Source organism: Ictidomys tridecemlineatus, chromosome 2 (genome assembly GCF_052094955.1).
Source record: "Ictidomys tridecemlineatus isolate mIctTri1 chromosome 2, mIctTri1.hap1, whole genome shotgun sequence".
Lineage (NCBI taxonomy): Eukaryota > Metazoa > Chordata > Mammalia > Rodentia > Sciuridae > Ictidomys > Ictidomys tridecemlineatus.
The window spans coordinates 11,872,011-11,896,433 of record NC_135478.1 but is presented as its reverse complement, the minus strand read 5'-3'; the positions used below and the strand labels follow the sequence as shown (position 1 = coordinate 11,896,433).

The following is a 24,423-nucleotide window of genomic DNA, read 5'->3' as shown; positions in this document are numbered from 1 at the left end:
TCTCAACAGGAGGTTTACGGGAAGACGTTCTGGCTGCCATTTCTGCATCAGGGAACAGTTAATCTGATCTGGCCAGCTTGCACTGCATACACTAGGAGCCTAACAGTGTGGTGAGGTCAGAGGCCACAGCAGTGATGTGGTGTGTGTGTGTGTGTGTGTGTGTGTGTGTGTGTGTGTGTGTGTGTGCATGCGCCATCCTCAGGGCAGGGCAATGGACGCCTATTCCAAGGCGATTCCGATGATGTGACGTTGGTGGCATAAGTAGCCTGTCCATTTCATTTCCCAGGCTGCCTTTCAACAAGATTAACAGTTTACATAATGGGGATGAAGGTCACTTGGTGTCTGGAAGTTTCAGCCCCAGCAGAGAGACCACCTCATTCCTCAGTGTCCTCTGACACCGTACCTTGTCACTCCTCCTCTTTTTTTGAGAGTTACATACAAATTCAGTGAAAGTTTAAAATGTGTTATCAAAATGTAAGATGCAATGTAAATGAGCAATATTTTTTTATCATCAGGTAGCCAATTATAAAGCTATTTATATAAAGACACTTACACATACATACCTCTTTTTTATTGGCCTCTTCACAGTGGCTCTTTGAGGCCCTTGAACACCTGAAACAAGTTCCTGTCTCAGGCCCTTTGCACTGACTATTCTCTCTGCTAAACCTCAGCAGATGACCTCCTGCCTCCTGCACCACCCTCTTGAGGTCTCTGTTCCAATGTTACATTCTCTGCTGATCTTACCTGGACTTAAAAAATAGCAGCACTAGGTCTTGGGGGTGCATATCCATGGTAGAGCACCTGCTCACAACACAGGAAGCCCTGGGTTTCATCCCCAGCACTGCTTCATGTCTTTCATGTCTCTTCACCATCAGACATGCTACAAGATTGTTTTTTAAAACAGCTTTCTTGAGGCATAATTAATATTCAAAGAACCACTCGTGTTTAATGTGTACAATCTGGAGAGTTTACACATGTGCAAGAATATGCACAAAAGGCAACAGATTATGATTTATTCATCTGCATATAATTCTTTGCCCATTATTGGGATGTAGGAGCTTTTGTTATTCAGTACTCTCTGGAAGAGTATGGAATAAATGTACCTGCTAGAGAAAAGGATCAGAGCAGGACAGGAGTTCTTCTTCAGTAATGGCTCCAGGAATGTCCTAAGAGGACAGATCCACAAGCAAAGTGTAGAAATCCAGTCCTGGAAGGAAATATAAAAGGTAACATTTTAACCATATCAGCAGTGTTCATCTGTGTGTTCATATGTTATTTTTCTCTTTCTGGTAGTTATATCCACTCCATGGAACCAGAAAACAATACAAGAGTATCAGAATTCTGTCTTTTGGGATTTTCAGAGGACCCAGAACTGCAGCCCCTCATCTTTGGCCTTTTCCTGTCCATGTACCTGGTCACTGTGCTGGGGAACCTGCTCATCATCCTGGCCACCATCTCAGACTCCCACCTGCACACGCCCATGTACTTCTTCCTCTCCAACCTGTCCTTTGTGGACATCTGCTTCACCTCCACCACCATCCCCAAGATGCTGGTGAACATCCAGACACAGAGCAAGGCCATTACCTACAGAAGTTGCATCACCCAGATGAGCTTCTTTTTGGTTTTTGCAGAGTTGGACAACTTCCTCCTGGCTGTGATGGCCTATGACAGGTTTGTGGCCATCTGTCACCCGCTGCACTACACTGTCATCATGAATCCCAGGCTCTGTGGTTTGCTGGTTGTGGTGTGCTGGATCCTGAGTGTCCTGCATGCCTTGTTACATAGCTTAATGGTGTTGCGACTGTCCTTCTGCAGAGACATAGAAATCCCCCACTTTTTCTGTGAACCTAATCATGTGGTCCAACTTGCCTGTTCTGACACCTTTCTTAATGACAAATTGATGGATTTTACTGCCCTCTTGTTGGCTTCTATTGCCCTCATTGGCATCCTGTACTCCTACTCCAAGATCATGTCCTCCATCCGTGCAATCTCATCAGCTCGGGGCAAATACAAAGCCTTCTCCACCTGTGCATCTCACCTGTCCATTGTCTCCTTATTTTATGGCACAGGTTTGGGTGTTTACCTGAGTTCTGCAATAACCCAGAGCTCACACTCCAGTGCAACAGCCTCGGTGATGTACACTGTGGTCACCCCCATGCTGAACCCCTTCATCTACAGTCTGAGGAATAAGGACATAAAAGAATCTCTGAAAAATCTTTTTGGAGGGTAACTATAGAAGGTCCTCTTGCCCTGGGGCTTCAGTAGGACCTGACTTTGGTTGCAGGAGAAAAGCCTCAGAACCACAAGTTGTTATTCTTTGATTAGTTTGTGAGTGTGAAACATCTCCCTTCTATTTATTTTCTGAAGTTTCATGGAATTCAACCTCTCTATACAGGGATATCCAATTCACTTTAGTAACCTCCTGCATGCTCTAAAATCCAACAATTTTTTGCTTTGTTGTCTTGATTTTATAAATTTATTCCAAAAGTTATCCCAAACAACATATCAGAAATATTTAAAAATTCCCATTTCTCTCATGGGTTAGCAAAAAAAAAATCTATTTACTGTCTTCCTACATGACATATGTGTGTTGATTAATGTTTCTTTACCTCTATGAAAACATAGTCATGTCTCTGTGGAAAAACCTGTTCTTCAGAACTCAGGAAATTCTTGCAACTTATAATAGAAGATCATCTGAGGTCACAGTTTGCTTTATCATTTGTTTGTATGTCAGTACTTGTGAAGGGAGGAATGGTAGAATGAAGCTGGTGAATTTATGCTGTGTGTACATATGAATATGCCACTGTGAATTTCACCTTTATCTAGAAATAGTTTAAACAGCTACAAATAATAGAAGGAAGACCAATTAGAGTAGAGGAAAAGGAAGCAGGAAAGGAGGGAGGGGAGGGAAAATAGCAGGGGCTGAAGTGGAACAAATTGTCTTCCATGCATATGTGTCATGTCAGAATGAACCCAAGTGTCATGCACAACTTCTGTGCATTAATAAAATATTTGAAAAAGAAAAGAGCTCTTGTTTTTAATTTTACTTTAATATTCAAGTGTACTTAACAACAGATCATTGGGGTTTGGAAAAATTGTTTTTACGCTGTTACGTTCGAAAGTTCTATGGGTTAGAATCTAGATCCCCATAAGTTATTCACCAGGCAAAGTGGTGCACACCTTTATCCCAACTACTTGAATCCCAGGTTGAAACCTTAGGGAGCCCAGGCAGGGAATGTTAGCAAGACCTTGGCTACCACAAAATAATAACAATACTAGCAATGTCAAAACAGAAATGTTATAGTTGATAAAGTGAGTGAGTACACTGCCTTTTGAAATCACATCCAAGGCCCACTTTGGGAGGAGAGGAATTGAACCTACCTACACCTGACTCTCACAGACCATCACAGCCTTTCTATGCAAAAAACGGTCCACAGGCCTGGACCTGCCTCACAGGAGCACCTTAGTCATGCTAGAATGCCGAGTTCCTGGGACCAGAGTTGACCTATGGCCTCAGAATTCACATTTGGACTTGCATCCCTGGTAATTCTTCTGCATAACGAAGTTGGTCTAGACCTGGCTTGGATCACCTCCTCTCTGCTGACATTTGGGGACAGGGATCTCTCCTGTGCATCATGGTTGATTGGCACCCGTTTCCAACATTGTCAAGGAAAAATATCTCTCGTTGAGAACGATAGGCTCAGAGCTGGAGAACTGGAAGTATCATGCCAGAATTCGAATGAAGATCCCACTCCTACACTATTTACAATATCTGTATTTTGTGACTGGGACTGTAAAAATTGCTGAGGATGGCCTAGAAATTATAATCTTCCTGCCTTGGTTTCTGGAGTGGCTGAGATGACAGGTGTGTGCCAACTTGTCTGGCCAGTCCCTACCTGATGTCAAACATTTGTCAGCCCTGTTTCTGCAGTGGAGATGTAGTTCATAATTGTACTAACACATAAAACAGACTTCATAGAATAGACTTCAGTAAAAGTGAAATTTCCCAGGTCCTATCAGGTGTTAGCATTAGGCTACAGTGTGTAAAATCAAATAAACTAACCATCTCATCTTAATTAATATCTCAAAATGACAGACTTAATGGCAGCTCTTCCCTTGTGTTATAAGTATGAATTTCCTGATAGTGTTGGTATCATGAAGGTAAGAAGAGTAATGGCCAAGGCTTTACACCAGGGGAAGACAATTCTCCCCCTTGTTAGAGGAGGCCTGATTATTGATATCAGGTGCTTTGTATCCAACACAGATCTGGGCTCTCAAGATCTGTGAGCTCAAACCTAGGTGAGCTCATCAGCGGGAGACTCAGAAAACACTGTCAGTCAAAGCAGTGATGACGTGCCAGGAGGCAGGACCTCTGGAAGGCAGGTGGGTCCATGGAGGGGCAATAAAAACTAGGTTCCCTGGGATATAAATGGGTCTCCTGGGAACAGAGAATCAGCAGGAAGAATATCCTGTCTTTCCAGGCCAGTGTCCCTCGGGGGAATAAGAGGGAAATGAGCTAATGAACAGATATAGGGAGCTGTGGCTCTCTGATCTGATGTGGTCCCTCAGTGCATAGCTCTGTGCTGGACAGGACGTGGAGGTGTCTTTGAGGTCTACAGTCTGCCCAGCACTTGACTCCTTCCTTCTGTGTTTTCTGGAGACAGAGCTTCAGTCACCATCAAGCCCACCCAGGCAAGACCTTGCACTTCCACAGGGAGACCTTCCTCCCAGAGCTGGTCTCCAGGTGAGTCTGGGAGCTCAGTGGACACTGCAGGAGAGCAGCAGAGAGAATGGAGCCCACGACTATATAGCTGAGGTCAGGGGAGAGCCAGGCTGAGCTAGCCCAGAGCAGGGTTGCTGTGGCCACTTGCTGTCCTGATGGATGATTTATTCACAGGCTGCATTGACTCAGAACACGTATCTGAGAAGTGAACATTGCACTGGTTAACGCAGGGTTCACTGGTTAATGCAGCGTTCACTGCTGACCATGAAATAGAGCTATCTGAGGCTGAAGAGAAGATGGGAGGAGGTGTCCAGTTTTCCAAGTGAAAGAACAGAGGTCCAAGGATCTTTGCAATTAAGAGAGAAGAAGAATAGGCTTTAATTGTGGAGGGACAAGAAGTTAGGTTAGGGTATCTTTTGGGTGTGTTTGTTTTTAAGATGAGAAGTATTTGATTATGTTTGTGTATTATTGGCAAAGATCCTGAGTAAGGTTCTTAGAAAAAATATCTTACTTCAAAAGTTCATGGGACACACATTTTAATGTATCATTTCTCTGAGTATTCACACAAAAATATTATTTCACAGGTGAATACAAGTATGCGTAATGGCCTTCCTTTGCAATGGTTTGAGCACCTGTGAGGCTGAACACCTCTGGGTCTGGTAGCCAGCTGCTTGTACATTGCAAAGTGTTTATGCAACTGTCTTATTGTGCACTTGGTGGGGGCATGTCTTCCCTGCTTTCTAATGTATTTCTTAAAACAGTGTATTTACACACTGCCTGTTGGCTATTTATTTTTTTTTAATGTAGGTAGAAATATATTTGTGGGGAGTGTGTGAAAACTTATGAATTTTGTAGGGTCAATTGGTTGCAACTTGTTTGCACATTGTTCTTTTTTTCTGAAAGCATTGAATGATTAATTTAATATTCTTCATTTTGAGTCCTTGGTTTAAATCAAAGCATTCTTGTGTACACATTTATTGCTAAGCCAATTTTGATGTTAATCACCTCATTTTCACATCTTTAATTGCTTACTGGGTCTTTTGGAGATAAGATACATTATTTAGAAAGTTGTCACTTTTAGCCACCATGTGGAAGGTAATCATGCTTATTTCCTTTTTGATTTACCCCACTTTATTAAGCATAGTTTAATTCATATGTATTTATATGACAGGTAATGAAACTTTACATATTAATACCTGAGTCCATATTACAGGGTCATCCTTCATTTTTCTATTATTTCCAGGTGTTTGACAAATTAATATTGAATAAGTAACTCATGTTGATTTTGTTAAATAATTCCTATTTTATTTCTTTGTTCTAGGTATTTTAGATTTTCTTACAGTCAGTGCCTGCTGAATGAATATGTTGACATATTGTATGGAACCCCAACAATATGTACAAAGAGTGCATTTTTAATCAAATGTTGAAAATATGTAAAGGTTAGTTTAATGGCATGCAGCATGGTGGTCAGCCAAGGTTAGGAAAGGTAGGTCGAGGGGAAACGGGAGGCTGGATAATGTAGATTTCAGTATAAAGTTACATCGAAGGAAGAAGTCTTTTGGGTGATCTTCCCTATTTTTTCATTAGCTTACTATTATATCAATGCTGAAAATGTACTTTGCTACTGTTAATTTCAAAGAGTGGTTCTCACCATGTGTGATATTTGTCCCCCAGGGGACATTGAGCAGTGTCCAGAGAGGTTTTTCTTTGTTGTCCACAGGGGAGGGGTCATGAGAGATTGGGGGATACTGCTAAACATCCTGCAATGCACAGAACAGCCTCCACCCGGGAGAATAATGTGACCAGGATGTTGTAGGTGAGGAGATGGAGCAGCCTTTGGTAAAAGCATATTTTCACCTTTAGCAGCCATCCCTGTCTGCAGAATGTCTCTCCAAGGCATGGTCCCAAGCCACAGATCCTCCATCGCGTCAGAGATTTCCTCTTTTCTGTTTGAAAATTCAGATGCCTTCAGTGTAGGAGCTCTTTGGGGTCTTTTTCCAGGCAGAAGTGTGAGAAAGTGATATTTTGGTGTTTTCTTAAAGCACAACTGTCTTGGAGCTAATCTGCATTCTTATCATCCCCATTTGGATCTCCCTGTTGTTAGCATCTGCCCAAGATTATCAGAATTTCAAGTCATTTTCCACTTATTGTTCCTCCACTGACTATCAGGACACTTTTTTTGACCATTAAAGGGTTTTGAGTTTTATTTCGTTTCATGTGTCTGTCAATCTTCTTACTGTTGAGTTCCTGTGTCTGATTTGCTGCTCACTGTAGATTTCATATATAATGTCCAGATGTTCATCTCAAATGTATTTTGTATTTTTTCCCTGAGGTCTTTAACCTGTCTGATTATTGGTAAATGTGTGAGGTAGGAGACCAGCTTCATCTTCTCCCAGACAAAAGGTCATTTTGTATGTGTTTATTTCACCATGTAATCCTTTGCTGCTGCATAGTTTTTAACTCTGTGTTATGTGAAATGCTCACATACACTCAGACTTCATTCCCAATTCACTCAAAACTCAAGGGATAACTGAGTGTTTATCACCTGTCAGAATGTCAAGGGAATGTTGTCTGTTATAGTCCACTGTGTCAAAGTCTTTGGGAATTAACTGTTAACTCACACTGATATATTAATTTACCATTTGATACCCTTTCCCAGTTCTTTTTTTGTTTTGTTTGTTTGTGGTGCAGGGGCTCAAACCCAGAGGCTGGTGCGTGCTGGGCAAGTGCTCTGTCATTAAGCCCCACTGTGGCCCTGCTCAGTGAGTGTCTGAAGCTCCATTCCATTTGTTTAATAGCATGTTTTTTTAAATGACTGCATTGAACCTGGTTTCATCCTCATTGCATTCTTTGAATTAATAAAAGTCTCATTTTTAAAAGTTAGTTGTTACGTAACTTTGCATCCTGTTCAGGAAACACAAAGGTGAATAAATCCACAAGGTCTCTGCTATTTGGATCTTGTATCACAAGGGCTAGAGTGTACCCATGGGATTTGCCAGATGAGACATTAAGACCCCAAGCCCCCCCCCAAACAAAACAAAACAAAACAAAACAGAAAAGATGAAAGATGCCCTATAAGCCAAGTGAGAAAGGGATCTGCTTCATCATCCTGTGACCATTTCCATTTTACAGTTGATTGGTCAAATAACTTTTGGAAAAAACTAGAATATTCTCTTTCATCCAAATACATGCCAAATGTTTGTTGTACTTTTTATATATCTCCTGAGAGTTTTTAATGTATTCCCCTTTTTGTCTGCGATCATTTTCGTGTAGTGTACTTGAAGCCACAAATACAACACTATTCTTGACTTTGGGCAATTTTCTCCTGCTCCTTCCTTATTTTTGCAGGTCTTCCAGGAGACAGAACCTGTGCTGGAATCCCACCAGACCCACGGGAGAGCTCCCTTCCTGTTAGACTCTCAGGGAGAGAGAGAGACTTACTACACCATTTCCCCTGTCCGTGTCATTTCTCTATTTTCCTGTCTGTATTTGTTGACATCTTTCTCCCCCCTGCCCCCCGTGTGTCTTTAAATGCAGAACAGAATCTAAGAAAATTTAGTCCCATGTTTCATTATCCAAAAGAGGATTACAAAATGGACTTTCTGGCTACCATTTCTGTATTAGGGGATGGATAGTCTGCTCCATCCAGCTTGCAATGTATACACAAGTCACCTAATAGGTGGTGAGAAGGTCAGAGGCTGAGTAGTAGTGGTATTAAGTGTGTTTGCGTGTGTGCTGTCCTTAGAGGATATGTTCCAAGTGGTTCCTCATATGTTCCAAGTGGTTGTTTTAATACACAGGGCAACTCAACCATCAGAGGTAATAGGCAGCTTGTTTATTTTAATTCACTGTATTTTGTCAGGTATTTTGCTGCTATGACCACAAGACCCATTCGAGAGGAGGAAAATTTATGTAGTGCTCATGGTTTTATGGGTGTTAGAGGTGTTAGTTTATAGAAGGTTGACTCTGGGCCCCAAGTGAGGCAACATCCATATCCTGACAGAAGGGCGTGGAGGAGGAAAGCAAGAAGTGTTTTCTTAGACACCTTTCTTTTATGGCATGACATACAACAATTTCTTTTTTAACAACTTTGCTGAGATATAATTAATACTGAAAGGACCACATGCATTTAAAATGTACAAGATGAGTTATGCATATGGAAATGCAAGTATGCATATGCAAATATAGGCCATACCCCCAGAACAAAGAGGAAATAAACCGTAATTTGACTATCTACATATGCTCTTTGTCCATTATTGGGATAAAGGAGTTTTTGTTGTTGAGGCCTGTACAGTGCCTGGTATGCGGCTGGCACTCCAATTGTGCTCCTCTATAGTAAGAAGTAATTTCTCCTTAAAACTATTCAATGCATGAGCTCTTGTGGAAAAGGTTAGAGTGAGGTGGGAATTCCTAATCAGTAATGGCACTAGGGATGCCTAGGATGACCGGACCTGGAAACAAAACAGAATTCATTTTCTTTATTGGAAAATATAAATGCCAACACTTAACTATATCAGTAGTGTCCATATGTGTGAAGAATAGTTATATCTGTTTTTCTCATAGTAGTCACATGGATCACATGGAAACAAGAAACAATACAAGAGTTTTAGAATTTCTTCTGCTGGGATTTTCGAAGGATCCAGAACTGCAGCCCCTCTTCTTTGGGCTTTTCCTGTCCATGTACCTGGTCACTGCACTGGGAAACCTGCTCATCATCCTGGCCACCATCTCAGCCTCCCACCTGCACACACCCATGTACTTCTTCCTCTCCAACCTGTCCTTTGTGGACATCTGCCTCACTTCCACCACCATCCCCAAGATGCTGGTGAACATCCAGACACAGAGCAAGGCCATTACTTATGCAGGTTGCATCACACAAATATGCTTTTTCTTGTTTTTTATAGAAGTGGACAACTTCCTCCTGGCTGTGATGGCCTATGATAGGTATGTGGCCATCTGCCACCCACTGCACTACACTGTCATCATGAATCCCAGGCTCTGTGGTTTGCTGGTTGTGGTGTGCTGGATTCTGAGTGTCCTGCATGCCCTGTTTCAAAGCTTAATGGTGTTGCGACTGTCCTTCTGCACACACTTAGAAATCCCCCACTTTTTCTGTGAACCTAATCACGTGGTCCAGCTTGCCTGTTCTGACACCTTCCTTAATGAGGTGGTGATGGATTCTGCACTTGTGCTGATGGTTATTGGCCCCATCGCTGGCATCGTTTACTCCTATGCTAAGATAACTTCCTCCATCCGAGCAATCTCGTCAGCTCAGGGCAAGTACAAAGCCTTCTCCACCTGTGCGTCTCACCTGTCCATTGTCTCCCTATTTTATGGCACAGGCCTGGGTGTGTATCTCAGTTCTGCTGCAGCCCAGAGCTCACACTCCAAGGCAACAGCCTCGTTGATGTACACTACGATCACCCCCATGCTGAACCCCTTCATCTACAGTCTGAGGAATAAGGATGTGAAGAGAGCTCTGAAAAGTCTCTTTGGTAGAAAAGTATAGCAGGGGATCTTGCCTGCCGTTGATTTCAGGAGCAAAGCCTCGGAGCCAAAAGTTGGGATTCTTTGACTCAATTGTGAATGTGAAACATCTTCCTGCTGTTTATTTTCTGAAGTTTCCATGATCTGATTTTAACTTCTCTATACAATTATAACCAAACAAAATTTACTAAGCTCACTGTACTCTGTGAAAGCCAACATTCTTTTTTGGTTTGTTTTTCTGATTTTTAAAAAGTTATTACAAATAGTGAACCAGAAATATTTAAAAGTTCCCATTTCTCTCATGGGTTTGCAAAAAACATCTTGTAAGTTATGTCTTCCAACATGATAAATATTGTGATGGTTAATGTTCTTTTGCTGTATGAAATCATGGTCATGTCTTTGTGGAAAACCTGCTTTTCACAACTAAGGCAATTTTTGTAACTTGTAGTAGAAGGTCGCCTGAGCTCATTATCATTTGTTTGTGTATCGGTACTTGAAAAGGGAAGAATGTTTGAATGAAATCGACCAATTGATGCCATGTGCGCATATGAATATACCACCATGAATTTACATTTATGTATTTTTATACAGTAATAATTTTAAAAGCTACAAATAATAGAAGGAAGACGAGTAAAGTAGAGGAAAGGGAAGTGGCCAAGGAAAGAAGGGAGGGAAAAGAAAAATACCAGGGACTGAAGTGAAGCACATTGTCTTCCATGCCTGTGTGACTCGTCAGAATGAGCCCAGGTATTATGTTCAACTTTTATGCACTAATAAAAATATTTAAAAAAAGAAAAAGGCTCTTCTTGATAATTTCTACTTTATAATGCAAGTATAGTGTATAGCATATCAATGGAGCTTGGAAAAATTGTTTTTAAGCCAACATATTCAAAAATTCTATGGGTTAGGGTCTATACTTCTTTTCAAGATCATTATTCTGCCTACAAAAATACTCTTTTTTTCAGATTTACATTAGTTCTCATTCCAGATCCCTTGCCTAAATTATTGGTGGGGCATAGTGGTGCACACCTTTAATCCCAACTACCTGAATCCCAAACTGAATCTTGAGGACAGCAATTCTGAGCCCAGGCTGGGAAAGTTAGCAAAATCTTGGCTCGAAACAAAAACAAAACAAAAAAACCAAACAAACCAACAAAACTTCCCAGTGTTAGGCCACCTGTGGATTCACTCCCTGGTGCCACAAAAGAATAATAAGAATAACAATGACTAAACATTGTTCTTATTCTTTTGTGGCACCGGGGAGTGAATGTACTTACTTTCAAAATCAAGTAGAAATCCCACTTTGGCAGCACAGGACTTAAACTACCTACCCCTGACTCCCACAGACCATCACAGCCTTTCTACTCAGAGCACGGTCCACAGACCTGGACCTGCAGTACCGGAGCACCTTGGCCGTGCTAGAATGCAGAGTTCCTGGGACCAGAGTTGACCTACGGCCTCAGAAATTTGCACTTGTATCCCTGGTAATTCTTCTGCATAACGAAGTTGGTCTAGAACTGGCTTGGATCACCTCCTCTCTGCTGACATTTAGGGGGTAGGTATCTCTCCTGTGTGTTATAGTTGATTGGCACCCACTTCTGACATTGCTAAGGAAAATTATCTCTAGTTGAGATGTTCAGGCTCAGAGCTTGAGAACTAGGAATATCAGCCAGAATTCAAATGAAGGTCCCATTCGTGCTTTATAAAAAATATGTGTATTTTGAGGCTGGCCTAGAACCTATGGTCTTCTTGTTTCAGGCTCTTGAGTGCCTGGGATTACAGGTGTGTGCTACCATGTCTGGCCGATCCTACTTGACGTCTAACATTCATCAGCACAGTTTCTTCAGTGGAGTTGTAATTCATTCTAACACATAAAATAGACTTTACAGAATGGACTTCACTAAGAGTGAAATTGCCCAGTTCCTATCAGGTGTTAAACTTAGGCTATGGTGCAGAAAACAAGACAAAACAAAATACTAACCACCCCATCATAATAAATATTTCAAAAATGAGAGACTTAGTGGGAGCTCTTGTGTTACAAGTATAAATTTCCAGATCGTGATGGGATCGTGAAGGCCAGAAGTGTAATGCCCAAGGCGTTAGACCACAGGAACGTGACGCTCATCTTTGTTAAACAGGACATGACTATCTTCTGGGGGCATGAGAGCTTATTACCTACCACTGGTCCATGCTTTGAAGACACATGAGCCCCAGTCAATATGAGCTCATCAGGGTCAGACTTAGAAAACACTTTGGTCAAAGGAAGGTTGAAGTATCAGGGTACTGGACCTCTGGAAGGCAGGTGAATTTATGGAGGAACAATAAAAACTAAGTTTACTGGACTATAAATGGGTCTTTTGGGAACAGAGAATTAGCAGGAAGAATTTCCTGTCTTTCCAGGCCAGTGTCCCTCGGGGGAATAAGAGAGAAATGAGCTAATGAGCAGATATAGGGAGCTGTGGCTCTCTGCTCTGATGTGGTCCCTCAGTGCACAGCCCTGTGCTGGACAGGACGTGGAGGTGTCTTTGAGGTCTTCAGTCTGCCCAGGAACCCAGCACTTGACTCCTTCCTGCTGTGTTATCTGAGGACAGAGCTTCAGTCACCATCAAGCCCACCCAGGCAGGACCTTGCACTTCCACAGGGAGACCTTCCTCCCAGAGCTGGTCTCCAGGTGAGTCTGGGAGCTCATTCATTCATTCCAGTGGACACTGCAGGAGAGCAGCAGAGAGAATGAAACCCATGATTCTAGCTGAGGTCAGGGAGAGCCAGGCTGAGCTAGCCCAGAGCAGGGTTGCTGTGGCCACTTGCTGTCCTGATGGGTGATTTATTCACAGGCTGCATTGATTCATAACACTTAGCTGAGAAGTGGACATTGCACTGGTTAACGCAGGGTTCACTGCTGACCATGAAATGGAGCTAACAGAGGCTGAAGAGAAGATTGGAGGAAGCGTCCAGTGCCCACAGAGAAAGAACAGAGGTCCAATTATCTTTGCAAATAAAGGAGCAGAGGAATAAAAAGATCTTGAGTAAAAATCTTGCAAAAAATATCTTACCACAAAAGTCTATGAGACATAAATTTTAAAGTATTGTTTTCTCTATAGTAACATTGAAAAATATAATTTTACAGGTGAATAGAGATATGCCTAGAGCATTACCTTAGAATGATTTGAACATCTTTGGGGCTGAATATGCCCGTTATTTGTTACCTGTTTCTTAGTGTGTTGCAAAGGGCTTTGCCAGTTTCTCTATAGTGTACTTGATAGGACTCCTCCACCCACTGTTTCCAATATAATCATTTTAAACTTCTTAAAATATCTTATTTGTTTTAATTAGTTATACATGGCAATAGAATGAATTTATGCACTTTGATATATCATATATAAATGGGGTATAATTTCTAAGTTTTTTAATTGTTCACGTTGGAGAATCACATTGGTCATGCAGATTCTGTTTGCTTATTATTTACAAAAATCCTGAGTAAGATCTTGCAAAAATTATCTTACCACAAAAGTTCATGGGGCACAGATTTAAGGTACTGTTTTCTCTATAGTAACATTGAAAAATATAATTTGCAGGCAATTAGAGATATGCCTATAGCTTTACTGTGGAATGATTTGAAACCTGTGAGGCTGAAGATCCCTGTGGTGTGTTAGCTATTTCCTGTGTGTTGCAAAGGGTTGTGTCCATTTCTCTGTGATGTACTTGATAGGAGTCCTCCCTGCACTGTTTTCCAATACAGACTTTTAAAGAGATTATTGGATGTTTTTTCTTCCACAGCCTGCCTATTTTCATGTAGGTAGAGATATTTTGATTGGGACTATGTAAAAATTTGTGAGTTTTGTACTTTCTAGCCTATCAATTGATTGTATCTGCTTGCTCATTGTGTTGTTCTCAAGCTGTGGGTGATTAAGATTTTTATTTTTCAGTCCTCCTTTTAAATAAAAAAAGGTATTGGAGGTTCTCCTGCACCCCTAGTGCTACATCACCTGAGATATACATTTCCAACTTGTTTTCACATCTCTGTGTTAATTACTGTGTCTTTTGTCTTTTTCTGATCAGATGCATTGCTAAGAAAGGCATCACCTTTAGACATCATTGAAAGACATTCATGCTTATTTCTCTCTTGACACAAGCTCATTTTATCTTTATTGAGCCTATTTTAATGTACATATTTTTAGGAGAGATATTAAAACTTTACATATTTTCACTATAAGCAGTTCATTTGTATTATTTTCCAGGTATTTGGTAACGTAGTCTTGAATTCTTAACCCATGTTGATATCATTAAAGAACTCAGATTTTACATCTTTCCCATGGATGTTTTCGATTTTTTCATTGATTTGGTTTCAATCAGTGCCTGATGAATGAGTGTATTGAAAAGTAACATGGAACCCTGTCAACCAGTATAGAGGGCATTTTAAATCAAAAATAGGAGAAAATTTAAGACTCAATGTAGTAGAATGTAGGCTGGTGTCAGCAGAGGCAGGAAAGGCACTGGGAGGAGCCAGGGAGGCCTGGTAACTGCAGCAGTCAGCAGTCACAGGAGGAAGGGGCCCCATGTCCCAGCACACAGTGGGATTTTTGCAGTCTAAAACCATTTATCACACATTTTTATGTCCAAAATTTTATAACCCTAAGAAGAAAACGTAATATTAGTTACAAAACACTATACTAGTTTTTGGTATCACATTTTTCATAAATGTTAGAAAGTCTCGAACACAAGGAAATGATAAATGTTTAAGGAGGAACAAGTGCTAATGACCCTGATTTGAGCATTCTATGTTGCACACAGATATTGAATGATCACATGAGGCCCTGCTAGTGGGTACAGCTACTCTGTGTCAGTTAAAAAAACCTAGGGTCATGCTGAAGTCCAGAGAGCAGTTGCTTATCATGTAAAAGTTCCTAGGTTTAACTTCAGCCTTGCAAAAAGACCCAAAGCAAAGTAAAACAAAACAAAACAAAAAAAAAAGAAAATGGAAAAAAACCCAAAAGCCAAAATGAAAGGAAGATGTCACCTTTAGACATTTGCAAAGGAAAAAAAATCAATAATAAATGTGAGATATTATATCAAATTAGAAACAAAACAAAAATCCATAAACTCATTGCATTAGATAAAAATCAATAATTACACTAAACTTACTAACACTGTAATTCAGTTTTTACATAAGTTCTTATTTATTTTTGAGCTTTACTTCCTATACTCTGCATCCTGGTAAGCTCATAACCCTTCATACAAATGCAGGAGTAGGCTCCTGTGCACAGCATTCATTCCCTCTGTTTAGTGCTGGGGTCTTTTCTAGCCTGTCCCCTCTTCCCTTCGCCCTCAAAGATGTCTACTGAGTTCCTTCAAATCAACCAACATAATGCACTTTAGATATTTCAAAGGATGCCAAGCAGTTCACAATGGGGCTGTGATACCCATACTTTTGGTTGTCTTTCTTATTTTTTTTTAACACTGATTTACTATTACATCACTGCTGCAAAAATATTTTGCTACTGTTAATTTCAAAGTGGCTTTTGAATCATGAGTGATATTTGTGCCCCAGGGGACATTGGGTGGTGTCCAAAGATTTTTTTTCCTATCACGAGAGGTCAGGGATGCTTCTAAATGTCCTACAATGTACAGGACAGCCCTGTCTCAAAGAGTGATCATACCAGAATGTTGTCAGCAAGAATATTAAGAAGCCTTGGGTAAAAGAATATCTTCACTTTTAACCTAGACCTGTCTGCAGCATGTCTCACCAGGACATGGTACCAAGTCACCTGTCTCCCACCACCTCAGAGAGTTCCTCTTTTCTGTCTGAAAATTCCAATCACACCAGTTTAAGGGCTCTTTAGGGTCTTTTCCAAGGCAGAAGGGTGTGAAAGTGATATCTTGCTGTTTTCTTCACAGCTTGGAGCTAATCTTTGATCTTATCATCACCATTTTGATCTCCCTAGGATTGATCTCTGCCTATTTTTCTATCTTTATCAGTATTTCAAGGTATGTTACAATTACTGTTCCTCCACTGCCTATTGGGGTAATTTTTTGACTATTAAGTAGTTTCATATTGAATTTAATGATATGTGTTTACCATTTTATACCTGAGTTTCTTGCCTTACAATGTAATCGTTCAGTGTAAATTTTATATATAATGTGAAATACATTTTCATCTCAAATTTATTTTGCATTTTTACACTGAAGTCTTTAACCTGTCTTATTATTAGTAAATATGTGAGCTAGGAGATCAACTTCATCTTCTCTGAGACAGATGGCCATTTTATAAGGATTTATTCTGCCATCTAGTATTTTCCTACCAGATGGATATTTAACTGTGTTATATGAAATGTCCACACACACTAAACATCTTTCTAAATTCATTCTTAAGAAATAATTGAGCACTTATCACCTGCAACAATTTCATAAGAACATTATCTGGTATATTCTAGTGTGTAAAAGTCTTTGTCAATTTAATTATTATTTCATGCTGATATTTTAAAAATGCTGTATATCATCTTTTTATTTTTTTTCAGTTCTTTTTCAATTTCTTTTGTTTGGAAAACCATGAAAATAGCAGCTCCAGTGGCTCAGGATGTTGGTTAGTGTAGAGCACTTGCAAACACAGAGAAGGCCAAGAGTTCACAACACACACACACACACACACACACACACACACACACACACACAGAACCTCTAATCTCCATTATACCTGCTTTTGTTTTTCTCATATTTGCTTCACCCTCAGTCATGCTATGTGATTATTTCTTTTTAGAACAGCTTTATTGAGTTGTAATTAATATTTAAAGGGCCACATGGAGTTGATGTGTATAATTCAGTGAGGGGGCACAGTTGCCCATACATGTGATATGTGATTAGCACCAAAATGCAATAGACTGTGATTTGCCTCTGTGTGGATGTGCTCTGTCCATCATTGGGATGTAGGAGCTTTGGTTGAGGAGGCTTAACCTGTGCCTGGAACATGGCCAGTACTCTGCATGTGCTCCTCCATGGTAAGAAGTAATTTCTCACTAAAAATATACAAAACATGCGCTGTGGATAAAAGCTTAGAGTTAGACAGAAATTCTTACTCAGTAATGGCACGAGGGATATGTGAGGATGATCTGACCTAGAAACAAAAGATAAATCAATTTCTCGGCTGGAAACTATAAATTGTCCCATTTCTATTTATTTATTTATTTATTTGGGCGGTAATGGAAATTGAACCCAGCGGCACAGTGAGCCACACTGCAGGCTTTTATATTTTGAGACAGGGTCCTGGGAAGTTGCATAGGGCCTTTCTACGTTGCTGAGGCTGGCCTTGAGTTTGCACTCCTCCTGCCTCAGCCTCCTGAGCTGATGGAATTACAGGTATGTGCCACCAGATCTGGCTAAATTCTTCCATTTCAATCAAATCAGTGTTGTCTATGTGTGTGAAAATGTCCTATTATTTGTTTTTTCTTTGTAGGCATATCCACCACATGGAACCAGGGAACAATACAAGAATTTCAGAATTTCTTCTGCTGGGATTTTCAGAGGATTCAGAGCTGCAGCCCCTCATCTTTGGGCTGTTCCTCTCTGTGTACCTGGTCACTGTGCTGGGGAACATGCTCATCATCCTGGCCACCATCTCAGACTCCCACCTGCACACGCCCATGTACTTCTTCCTCTCCAACCTGTCCTTTGTGGACATCTGCCTCACCTCCACCACCATCCCCAAGATGCTGGTGAACCTCCAGACACAGAACAAGGCCATTACCTACGCAGGCTGCATCACCCAGATGGGCTTTTTCTTTATTTTTGTAGAGTTGGACAACTTCCTCTTGACTGTGATGGCCTATGACCGGTTGGTGGCCATCTGCCACCCATTGCACTACACTGTCATCATGAATCCCAGGCTCTGTGGTTTGCTGGTTCTGGTGTGCTGGATCCTGAGTGTCCTGCATGCCCTGTTACAGAGCTTAATGGTGTTGCGACTGTCCTTCTGCACACACTCAGAAATCCCCCACTTTTTCTGTGAACGTAACCAGGTGATCCAACTTGCCTGTTCTGACACCTTTCTGAATGACATGGTGATGAATTTTGCATCTGTGTTGCTGGGAGGTGGCCCCCTCGCTGGCATCCTTTACTCCTACTGCAAGATCGTGTCCTCCATCCGTGCAATCTCATCAGCTCAGGGCAAGTACAAAGCCTTCTCTACCTGTGCATCTCACCTCTCCGTGGTCTTTTTATTTTATGGCACAGGCCTGGGTGTGTACTTTAGTTCTGCTGCAGCCCAGAGCTCACCCTCCAGTGCAACAGCCTCTGTCATGTACACTGTGGTCACCCCCCTGCTGAACCCCTTCATCTACAGCCTGAGGAATAAGGATGTGAAGGGAGCCCTGAGAAGGCTCTTTGGAGGGAAACTGTAGGAGGGTTCAGAAGCCCATGCTCAGGACTGCAGGCAGCAAAGCCTTGGAGCCAGAGTTGGGGTTTCTGATGAGTTTGGGAATGTAAAGCTTCTACCTTCTGTTTTACTTCCTGCAGATTCATTGCTCTGATTTCAACCTCTCTCTACCATTTAACAACTCCCTTCATTCAGCTTCCTGGTTTCTCTGATATTCAATAGTTTTTCCCTTCTTTTGATTTTCTAAATTCTTCTAAATATTGGACCAAAAACCTGTGTAAATGCCCACTGATGTCATGGGACAGGAGGGATTAAGTATTACAAATCATTCTTCTCTCTTGAAATATTGTATTGATTAATTTCTTTTTGTTTTACTGAAAAATATTCATGGGTGTTGCTTTGTCCGTGGGCACCTGAGGTGGGTTTTGTAATTTTTAGTAGAGGAAAATGTGACAGTGAAGTGTTTCTCCTTTGCATGGTCAATCCTGTGTGTGTGAATGCTTTAAGTATTCCTGTTGATGAGTTGGACTGAGTGTTGTAGTGTTTTTTTTGTGACAGGTTATTGGGGTCTTAAAGATAAATTAAAAATTTCAAGTGGACATATTTAAAAGTTCCCTGGATTAGATCAAGACACCCTTGGAGATCATTATTCTACCTACTGCAAGTTCTTTTTCAGGATGATATTAGTTGTCATTCAAGAGCCCTTGTATGGAATTACACCTGGGCATGGGGGAGCACAGCTTTAAACCAGAGTGTGGAGCTTGCAGCTGGAGGATGGTCATTGTGAAGCCAGCCTGAGCAAGTTAGAGAGACCCGGCGAAATGAATAAACAAATAAGAGTTAGGGCATGTCGTGCAGTGGTAGACCACCTTTGAGTTCAATCCTCAAAACCACAAAATGATAATAATGATGATGACGACAACAACAACAACAATATGCAGAAATCAATACAGACTCTAGAGCAAGTGAACAACTTCCTTCAGAAAGTACACAAAATAATAATATATAAGGGCAAACAATAACATAAACAAAAAATAATAACATACTAAGAGGAGAAAACCTAAAACTACCTACACAGAACATCACAGCCTTGCTGCTCGAAGAGAGGTTCACAGAGAAGGACCTACAGTACCAGGATCACCTTGCTCATGTTAGAATGCAGAGTTCCTGCAACCATAGGAGTACTATGGCCTCAGAATTCGCATCTGAACTTGCATCCCTGGTAATTCTTCTGCATGATGATATAGGTATAGAATGGGTTTTGATCACCTCTTCCCTGTAGACATTTGGGGGCAGGATAATTATTTGTGTTGGGAGCTGTTCTGGGTGTTGTAAATGGTTAGTACCACAATTCAGACATTGTTAATTATCCCCAGGGGAAAAAATATATGTAGATGAATACCATAGGCCTATATTTGAGAAGTGAAAGTATCATGTCAGAATTCAAATGAAGGTCCCATTTTTCCTCAAGGTGTAGCATTTGTCAGCCCATTTTCTGCCATGGAGACGGAAGTCATAATAGTATCACTATATAAAATAGACTCAATAGAATAGAGTTCAATAAAATAAAGTTTCCTGGTTCCTGTTGGGAATTAAGCTGAGAGTATGATGGATAAAGAGAACCAATCCCATCTTTTCCTAATAAACATTTTTTAAATGAAGGACTGAAAGGGAGCTCTTTGCTAGTATCAAAAGGACAATTTCCTGATAGTATAGGAAAGGGTCACAAAGGCAGGAAGTATAATGCCCAAGGCTTTATACATTGGAACCCAACTCTTTCCATTGTTAAAGAGGGCATGACTATTTTCTGGGGATACCAGGTGCTTACTGCCCAGCCTGAGTCCATGCTTTAAGACACATGAGCTCTGGTCATGATGAGCTCATCAGCGTGAGACTCAGAAAACACTTAGGGTCACAGGAAGGATGAAGTGCCTCCTGAAGGCAGCAGATAAATCCATGGAGGAATAATAAAAACTAAGTTTACTGGACTACAAATGGGTCTCCTGGGAACAGAGAATCAGCAGGATGAATTTCCTGTCTCTCTAGACCAGTGTCCCCAAGGAGAACAAGAGGGAAATGAGCTAATGAGCAGATATAGGAAGCTGTGGCTCTCTGCTCTGATGTGGTCCCTCAGTGCACAGCCCTGCGCTGGACAGGACGTGGAGGTATGTTTGAGGTCTACAGTCTGCCCAGCACTTGACTCCTTCCTGCTGTGTTTTCTGAGGACAGATCTTCAGTCACCATCAAGCCCACCCATGCAGGACCTTGCACTTCCACAGGGAGACCTTCCTCCCAGAGCTGGTCTCCAGGTGAGTCTGAGAGCTCAGTGGACACTGCAGGAGTGCAGCAGAGAGAATGGAACCCACGAGTTTATAGCTGAGGTCAGGGGAGAGCCAGGCTGAGCTAGCCCAGAGCAGGGCTGCTGTGGCCACTTGCTGTCCTGATGGGTGATTTATTCACAGGCTGCATTGATTCATAACACTTAGCTGAGAAGTGGCCATTGCACTGGTTAACGCAGGGTTCACTGCTGACCATGAAATGGAGCTAACCGAGGCTGAAGAGAAGATTGGAGGAAGCATCCAGTGCCCACAGAGAAGGAACAGAGGTCCAATTGTCTTTGCAATTAAAGGAGTAGAGGCGTAAAAAGATCCTGAGTTAAAATCTTGCAAAAAATATCTTACCACAAAAGTCCATGGGACATAAATTTTAAAGTATTGTTTTCTTTACAGTAACATTGAAAAATATAATTTTACAGGTGAATAGAGATATGCCTAGAGCATCACCATAGAACGATTTGAACATCTTTGGGGCTGAATATGCCCGTTATTTGTTACCTGTTTCTTAGTGTGTTGCAAAGGGCTTTGCCAGTTTCTCTATAGTGTACTTGATAGGAGTCCCCCACCCACTGTTTCCAATATAATCATTTTAAACTTCTTAAAATCTTATTTGTTTTAATTAGTTATACATGGCAATAGAATGAATTTATGCACTTTGATATATCATACATAAATGGGGTATAATTTCTAATTTTTTTGATTGTTCACGCTGGAGAACCACATTGGTCATGCAGATTCTGTTTGCTTATTATTTACAAAAATCCTGAGTAAGATCTTGCAAAAATTATCTTACCACGAATGTTCATGGGGCACAGATTTAAGGTACTGTTTTCTCTATAGTAACATTGAAAAATATAATTTACAGGCAATTAGAGATATGCCTATAGCTTTACTGTGGAATGATTTGAAACCTGTGAGGCTGAAGATCCCTGTGGTGTGTTAGCTATTCCCTGTGTGTTGCAAAGGGTTGTGTCGTTTTCTCTGTGATGTACTTGATAGGAGCCCTCCCTGCACTGTTTTCCAATACAGACTTTTAAAGAGATTATTGGATGTTTTTTCTTCCACAGCCTACCTATTTTCATGTAGGTAGAGATGTTTTGATTGGGACTGTTTGCAAATTTGTGAGTTTTGTAATTTCTAGTCTATTAATTGATTGTACTTGCTTGCTCATTGTGTTGTTCTCAAGCTGTGGGTGATTAAGATTTTTATTTTTCAGTCCTCCTTTTAAATAAAAAATGGTATTGGAGGTTCTCCTGCACCCCTAGTGCTACATCACCTGAGATATACATTTCCAACTTGTTTTCACATCTCTGTGTTAATTACTGTGTCTTTTGTCTTTTTCTGATCAGAGGCATTGCTAAGAAAGGCGTCACCTTTAGACATTAAAAGACATTCATGCTTATTTCTCTCTTGACACAAGCTCATTTTATCTTTATTGAGCCTATTTAAATGTACATATTTTTAGGAGAGATATTAAAACTTTACATATTTTCAGTATAAGCGGTTCATTTGTATTATTTTCTATGTATTTGGTAACGTAGTCTTGAATTCATAACCCATGTTGATATCATTAAAGAACTCAGATTTTACATCTTTCCCATGGATGTTATAGATTTTTTCATTGATTTGGTTTCAATCAGTGCCTGCTGAATGAGTGTATTGAAAAGTAACATGGAACCCTGTCAACCAGTATAGAGGGCATTTTTAATCAAAAATAGGAGAAAATTTAAGACTCAATGTAGTAGAATGTAGGCTGTTGTCAGCAGAGGCAGGAAAGGCACTGGGAGGAGCCAGGGAGGCCTGATAACTGCAGCAGTCAGCAGTCACAGGAGGAACGGGTCCCCTGTCCAGCACACAGTGGGATTTTTGCAGTCTAAAACCATTTATCACACATTTTTATGTCCAAAATTTTATAACCCTAAGAAGAAAACGTAATATTACTTACAAAACAATGTACTAGTTTTGATATCACATTTTTCATAAATGTTAGAAAGTCTCGAACACAAGGAAATGATAAATGTTTAAGGAGGAACAAGTGCTAATGACCCTGATTTGAGCATTCTATGTTGCACACAGATATTGAATGATCACATGAGGCCCTGCTAGTGGGTACAGCTTCTCTGTGTCAGTTAAAAAAACCTAGGGTCATGCTGAAGTCCATAGAGCAGTTGCTTATCATGCAAATGTTCCTGGGTTTAACTTCAGCCTTGCAAGAAGACCCAAAGGAAATTAAAACAAAACAAAACAAAATGGAAAAAAAGCCAAAAGCCAAAATGAAAGAAAGGTGTCACCTTTAGTCATTTGCAAAGAAAAATCAATAATCAATGTGAACTATTATATCAAATTAGAAACAAAACAAAAATCCATAAACTCATTGCATTAGATAAAATCAATAATTACACTAAGCTTACTAACACTGTAATTCAGTTTTTACATAAGTTCTTATTTATTTTTGAGCTTTTCTTCCTATACTCTGCATCCTGGTAAGCTCATAACCCTTCATACAAATGCAGGAGTAGGCTCCTGTGCACAGCATTCATTCCCTCTGTTTAGTGCTGGGGTCTTTTCTAGCCTGTCCCTTCTTCCCTTCTCCCTCAAAGATGTCTACTGAGTTCCTTCAAATCAACCAACATAATGCACTTTAGATATTTCAAAGGATGCTAAGCAGTTCACAATGGGGCTGTGATACCCATACTTTTGGTTGTCTTTCTTATGTTTTTTAACACTGATTTACTATTACATCACTGCTGCAAAAATATTTTGCTACTGTTAATTTCAAAGTGGTTTTTGAATCATGAGTGATATTTGTGCCCCAGGAGACATTGGGTGGTGTTCAAAGATTTTTTTCCTATCACAAGAGGTCAGGGATGCTTCTAAATGTCCTACAATGTACAGGACAGTCCTGTCTCAAAGGGTGATCATACCAGAATGTTGCCAGTGAGAACATTAAGAAGCCTTGGGTAAAAGAATATCTTCACTTTTAACCTAGACCTGTCTGCAGCATGTCTCACCAGGACATGGTACCAGGTCACCTGTCTCCCACCACCTCAGAGAGTTCCTCTTTTCTGTTTGAAAATTCCAATCACACCAGTTGAAGGGCTCTTTAGGGTTTTTTCCAAGGCAGAAGAGTGTGAAAGTGATATCTTGCTGTTTTCTTCACAGCTTGGAGCTAATCTTTGATCTTATCATCACCATTTTGATCTCCCTAGGATTGATCTCTGCCTATTTTTCTATCATTATCAACATTTCAAGGTATGTTACAATTACTGTTCCCCCACTGGAAATTGGGGTAATTTTGACTACTCAGTAGTTTCATATTATATTTAATGATATGTGTTTACCATTTTAAACCTGAGTTTCTTGCCTTACAATGCAATGGTTCACCATAGATTTTATATATACTGTCTAATACATTTTCATCTCAAGTGTATTTTGCATTTTTACACTGAAGTCTTTAATATGTCTTATTATTGGTAAATGTGTGAGCTAGGAGATCAACTTCATCTTCTCTG

General features: G+C 40.5%; 3 protein-coding genes across 3 annotated transcripts; all 3 read left to right on the top strand.

Annotated features, from left to right (window-relative positions):
- Positions 1-1,306: 1,306 nt before the first annotated feature.
- Positions 1,307-2,230, top strand: LOC101956289 (olfactory receptor 7A17). Its single transcript, XM_005333133.2, has one exon. The coding sequence runs from the start codon at positions 1,307-1,309 to the stop codon at positions 2,228-2,230; it is 924 nt and encodes a 307-aa protein (XP_005333190.2).
- Positions 2,231-9,302: 7,072 nt separating this feature from the next.
- LOC101957262 (olfactory receptor 7A10) lies at positions 9,303-10,232 on the top strand. The gene has a single exon (XM_005333066.2). The coding sequence runs from the start codon at positions 9,303-9,305 to the stop codon at positions 10,230-10,232; it is 930 nt and encodes a 309-aa protein (XP_005333123.2).
- Positions 10,233-17,670: 7,438 nt separating this feature from the next.
- Positions 17,671-18,600, top strand: LOC144369700 (olfactory receptor 7A10-like). Its single transcript, XM_078029830.1, has one exon. The coding sequence runs from the start codon at positions 17,671-17,673 to the stop codon at positions 18,598-18,600; it is 930 nt and encodes a 309-aa protein (XP_077885956.1).
- Positions 18,601-24,423: the final 5,823 nt, after the last annotated feature.